This window comes from Anopheles aquasalis, chromosome 2 (assembly GCF_943734665.1).
Source record: "Anopheles aquasalis chromosome 2, idAnoAquaMG_Q_19, whole genome shotgun sequence".
NCBI lineage: Eukaryota > Metazoa > Arthropoda > Insecta > Diptera > Culicidae > Anopheles > Anopheles aquasalis.
In genome coordinates this window covers 5,958,873-5,965,000 of record NC_064877.1, presented here as the reverse complement: position 1 = coordinate 5,965,000, position 6,128 = coordinate 5,958,873, and the positions used below count along the sequence as shown (strand labels likewise).

At 51.4% G+C, this 6,128-nt stretch overlaps 1 protein-coding gene across 1 annotated transcript; it reads right to left on the bottom strand.

Annotated features, from left to right (window-relative positions):
• Positions 1-14: 14 nt before the first annotated feature.
• Positions 15-3,435, bottom strand: LOC126571359 (integrator complex subunit 5). Its single transcript, XM_050229810.1, has 4 exons — positions 3,185-3,435; positions 2,513-3,122; positions 586-2,444; positions 15-528 (listed from the first exon to the last, which is right to left on the bottom strand). The coding sequence occupies exons 1-4, from the start codon at positions 3,392-3,394 to the stop codon at positions 118-120; spliced, it is 3,090 nt and encodes a 1,029-aa protein (XP_050085767.1). The 5' UTR covers positions 3,395-3,435; the 3' UTR covers positions 15-117.
• Positions 3,436-6,128: the final 2,693 nt, after the last annotated feature.

Here is a 6,128-nt window from a genome sequence, read left to right as displayed (position 1 = left end):
AGGATTACTTTAGTAGAAACATTTTCTTTTTCTTTTCTCTTTAAATCAATCTCTGGCGGAACCATTGTTGCCATAGCGACGTAGTGTACAAGAATGTAACAGTAAAAAATCCAAGAGTTAGTCAATCAGATGGATGGTCGGTACCGATTGTTGCCCATTGCCGGCTGTTCCTCCTCCCGGTGCGACAGGCTGTTGATGATTGGCAGTATGTGGTGGTGCCTTCTGACCTGCTGACGCCTGATCACTGCCGTTGATAACAGCATGTACAGCAGGCAGCTGTGGCAGCTGGGCGATAGTGGGCGTGGGATTTCGAAGTTCCGGTCCGACAAACATCTGATAGTACAGATGGCCCACCTTCGACATTTTCTTTTGCATCGTGTTCCGCAGCGGATTGGTGTACTGTTGCGGTGGCCGGGAGGTGAGAGGATCGCGCCAGTGAAAGCCCGTCGGATCGCATACAAACAGCACCGGCGAAGGAACGTGATCCTTCATGTAGTTCCAGACACACTCCTTCAGAACGTAAGCAATCTGGTGGAAGAAAAGTTACCGTTACTAACAAGTCGCGAGAAGCGAGAAGTGTCTTACCTCTGGTCCATCAAAGTACTCGAGCACAATGTGCAGATAGCTTAACGGTGGTGGCAGTAGCTGAGCCAGTGCCATCAGCTCCAGTAGCTTGGTGGTCACGTACATCAGATCCGTCTTCTGTCCGTTCAGTGTTTCCGCCGACTTGGAACGCCATTGGTGCAGCGCAGAGGAGCATAGGGCACGCAGCAGAACCGAACAGTAGCACAACGAAGGCCGATAGCACGCGATCAGTCCCAGTATCGACCACAGGATCGGTGAGTTACGGAAGGTGCGTCTGATCTGCAGATCACGCTCCATCGACACCTTGGCGTACTCCTCTTCTGGCCACGGTAGCCCATTGTACATGACATCTGGTGAAATGAGCTCCACCAGCAGCAGCGACAGGTAGCTGAACCCATCGATCGTTGCCTGGTGATCATTGACGTCCTGACAGCATGCTACGATCGCGTTCAACAGGCGGTTCTGCATCGTTGTCTCGGGACCATTCGCACCACGGCCCGGTATCTTCGGTCCTTGACCGATAATCCCCGCATGCAACACAGTCACACCGGCGGCATTCAGTGCGATGCCCTGCTTTTGGTTGAGTTTCATCAGCAGATCGTCCGGTTCCTCGATGCGGTACACCTGCGTATCGGACTGTGAACCGAACAGGGTTCCGTACACGAACAGCGAACCTTCGAGCAGCTCACGCAAAGCGGCTGTTCTGGCCGCTTTCCGTAGCCCACAATGGCGCGATAGTAACGTGTACACGCGCTGCAGTAGTTCTTCCGAGGATTCCGTAATACAGTGGCCACTTGCGCCACCCTCGGTGCTGGAGTGTTGCAGACAGAGGAAGAAGTATCGCACTAGCAGCTGGGAGAGTTTGAGTGTTTGCGCCGTACCGATTGGTGCCGTGCGGCCAATGTCCAAACACTCGATCAAACGGACGGATTCGTGAATCAGATCGTGCACGCCCACAACCGTCCCTGCTGTCTGTTCCCGACCTGCTCCAGCGTGCGTTTCCGGCGGCTCATCCGTTTCCATCCGTTCCTCCTGTGGTTCCAGTTTAATACGTTTCGCTTCGATCGCCACTTCTCCGTGGCTGGTACCATTTGCTGGTCGGTGATCACCGTTTTCCGTTTGTTTGGAATTGAGGACGTTTTCCGGTCCTGCTTGTGCCATGAACGCTTCCCAAACACGCAGTACCTTATCGAGCAATTCGAGTAGCGCTCCGGCACAGTTACTCTTGCGCAGTGGACTACTGGCCGGAGCCGAACGTTCCAGCTTGAGCAGCTCCACCAGATTGTGCAGAATGTTCCAACCGACGCTGAGGGCTTGCGGAGCTAGCAGAATCTTCTCGAGTGCCGTTTCAAATGCCGGCTTAAGTCTGGGAGCTTCGGGCGTTCCCTGAGGGCCACCTAGCAGCCGAGCCAGAGCGTTCAGATGCGGTCGATCGGTGAGACTGGACGATTCACCGTCGTTTACCGCGAGCAGGTACACGATCGATTGGTGGAACAGTGAGTGTGACTTGAAACTGGCCAGCAGTATTAACCGAACGGCCACCTGCTGTTGGTATGCGTCGTCTGCGATGCTTCCTCGCCACAGGGCTTCCCGTGAACTGTCGCGGAACACATCCTCCAGCAGTGGGGCCGTCTGTTTGTCCAGTACCAGCGTTTCAAGCTCGACAAATAACATCTCCAGCAGCTCCTGACACCAACCGTACTTGCTCGCTAGCTTGGCCAGTATCAGCGTGACGTGGGTCGAGTGTTTCTTGATCTTCTGCAACATTGAAGCGACCATGTGCAGCACGAAGGAGAGACTGAAATTGAGGGGCCACTGCTTCGGGTTCACATTCACCTGCTCCAATCGGTCTTCTTTGTCTGGAAGGAAGAGGAAGAGAAACACAGAGATCAATATTATGCTACTATCAGGAACACAAGACACTTACAAAGATCCAAAAACACAGCCACCAAGGCCTGCGAGATGGTGTCGGAGGATTTGGCCAACAGCAACAGATACGGTACGGTGAGTTTGGCCATCGGTTCCTTCTCCAGCGACGCCCGGAGCGCACAATGCAAATCGTTCTCGTGTGCCATCCCGAGGTAGCTCAATATTTCGACCTCCGACTCCGATGCGTTATCATACTCTCCGTTGAAACGGGTCACGCCGGTGTTCAGCAGACTGGAGATCATTTTCAACGGAAAGCAACCTCCCAAGCGGGCCACCACCCAATCGAAGGATGGTGAGTGCGTGCTGTAGATGCTCAACAGTTCACCGATACAGCTGTCCACCTCCCCATCGGTCAGTTTCTCCAGGCACAGCGCACCAACGATCACAAGATTGCGGATGGCCGTACAACCAAGCCAAACGTTACAGGCCGCACGGATATCGGGTGGCCGCCGTCTTCCGTGCTTTTTGCACAGCTCTCCCAACAGCTTCAGGCACCAGGAGGATATCAACGGGGACCAAGCCGCCGGCCCGTTCGTCACAAGGCGCTCGAGTGCTTCGTGTATCTCCTGCACGGCGTCATCATCAACCGATGGATCGTGCAGGTTTTTCTGGAAATCACAAAGGACCAATGATGAGAATGCACGGTGCCGGGTGCGAGTTCGTGGTTTACCTCAATATTGTTCATATAATGTTTAACAGCGTTGTTAAACACAAGAGTAAAATACTCAAACACCGCATCGCGCGTCGAAGGAAGATCCTCGAGCAGGTGGAGCGCGCTCTTGACCAGCGCACCGGTATCCTTGGCCGGTACTCCCTTGTACAGAAGCGTTACACTATTCACGAAGTACTGCAACTCCGCTAGTATCGGCTGTTTGATCATGGCTGGTATTTTAGTAATAACTATCACTTAACTTGTACTTGTTCTTTCTTCTTCTTCTTCTTCTCTTCTTCTTCTGAGTTTTACAAAAAACAAAAACAAACTCAAGTGAGAAATGCTTATAATTCATCGACCATCACTGTAGAGCTGTTTATAGCAGCATGTTTAGTTTGAATTTAAAAGTTTAAAAAATACCGTTAAAAACCGTAGAATGGGACGGAAGCATTTTTTGGGCACTTAGTGGACGCATCTTGCTAGTTTGTACGCTCATTCCCTTGTTACCAGATTCCGTTAAGCTACCATCGGTTTAGATGTGCGGGGGTTCTTTAGCTGCTTTTCGTATGTGCTCACAGACGATCTGCTTCGGCAACTTCTGTAAATTTTTCCTAAGAGATATTGGAAAGCTGACTTAAATTTTTAGATAAACGCGACCAATCGCACATATTCTTTTATTTGATTAAAATGGCCATTCGCATCTGCATATTCTGCAAACCACAGGTTAACATGAGATAAAAAGTATTTCACTACTTAAAAGAACACCGTTAAAATGTTGACCTGAAGAGAAAGAGAAAACTATCTACCACTACCTCATTTAAATTAGTCAACTCCATAAATATCCTGCCGTGATCGGAATATCGTCTAGCTCCGTACAAAATATAGTACACGCTACTGAAGGTTGAGCAAATAAATCTCTTAATTGAATAATTCGCAATCAATGCTTCTGGTTTCCAATAGACCAATGGCGAGCAACCTGGCGCTCTTTAAATCAAATAATTTATAGCGTAGATCGCCGGTACAACCGGTTTGCATTTGCACCACGCGCAAACCCTGCGGTCGACATCTCGTTCTGGACAAAAATGTTTGTTCAGAGCAACACAACAATCTCAACATACCGCCACCACAGTCCACTACAAGGGTTTTCTGTGTGCTTACTATTACTCCCGTTTTATCGAAGATACTGCCCGATATGGTGCCGCATCCGGTAATGCGTAATGCATCCGGTTCGGCATCCATTCTGGAGCTCTCTCGACCAGCACCTCGACTCCTATTTGCACTCTCGTTTTTGAACCGCAAATACTACAAATGTCACCAACAGACAGGAAGTGCCCTGGCCACAACAACACCACAGCAGCGCACAAAAAAAGCATCTAGATTGTTCGTCCAAAGTTCAACTACAAACGGTGGCTGCTGACATCAGCAGGAGAGATTCGGTTTTGAAGTGGTCTTCTGGAATATTGTCTTCGTTGTCGTCGGCGTCGTCGTCTCGCACGCAGACGCACTGTGACGTGCTGTGCAGACACAGATGACGTCGAGAGCGGGATGATTCGGTAGATTTGGTAAGATCAAAGTCTGCACGTGGACACCCCGCGAGCCACCGTCCGCGTTGGCCACATCGAATGGCATGACATGCCGGCACAATTTGCCAACCGAGCGCGCCACCGTGCGTGCTTCTTTTGGGGGCGAACTTTGATTATTTGATAAATTTGTACCCTGCAGAGCTGGCCGCGGCTCAATCACTGGTGGAGTGCCACTCCCAGACCTTCGCCAGCATGCGCCAGCGAGCGATTCCAACTCCGAAAGGTGCGCAGTCACACCCAATCAGCAGCCCTGACGCCTGCGACAATCATTGCGAATGCCTTCTCTCGCTCTCCAAGTAACATTCTCTCGATAGGAGTTGACTCCTCAATGAATAAATAAGGTGTCCATAATGCCCGGTGCCACCTCCAACCTTTGCTGGCATTAGGTGCGTATAGTGACAGATAAATCTATTCACGCTAATGCCGCGCGATCCCACCGCACCACCCGGTACGACTCCATTCCATATCACAGCGAATCGAATGAAAGGCTCGATCCGCTCGACCCAACGCTGGAGAGGGGAGGTTAACGGGGAGCGTACACACCGAGAGCATACATTACGAAAATTAAATGCCTTGCACGAAGACGTCGCGAAAGATCACGGGGACATCGGGCGGGTGGCGAGTGACAGAGTCCGTTAGAAACGCGCGGTTACAATGGCGCTCGAATGAGGCCCGCATCGTGCCACCGATCGTGCAACAAACACTCCGTGATGGCCGATGACGTTCCTCCGCGATCAACCTTCCGCGATAAATAAAACATTGCCCAAGGGGGGGACGGTAATGTTGCGGGACTCTGGCTGACTGGCTGCGAGGGCACGGAAGACGCCAGCATCGCCGCTTATCGAGGCCCAGCCCTGACAGATTACCGTGCCACATCAGTTCGAGGTCATCCAGCCTGGCACCACCGGCAATAGGGAAGTTCTTCTGCGGTCGACTACTCTCGACTCAACTCGACGGCCACTTGGGATTGTCGCAATTCACTTGGAACGCCACGCCGTGCGTTCCAATCGTAAGTGTCCCATCACCGTCACCATCTTTCGTTGACTGATGATGGCGAGATTAGCACCAAAAACAGGATCACCGCACCGGATACCGAATCTTCTTCGCTGGGCTGAAGTGAAAATTGGACAGGATTGCTGCTAGTGGTGGTGGTGATGGTGGAGCAATTCCGATCGATGATATGCAGATTTTGGCAGCCAGGCAGGCATCCACAAAAGCTCCACAAGGACGGAACCAGGAGGAGACCGGGGGACTCGGGGGGAACTAATAAAAATAAATACCGCACGTTTTGATTGATGGGAATCCGTGTCAGAAGTTGAGTACTCACCGGGTCTAATGAGAAGCATCCATCCGTTGTTCGGTGGCAAAAAGAGGAAGGG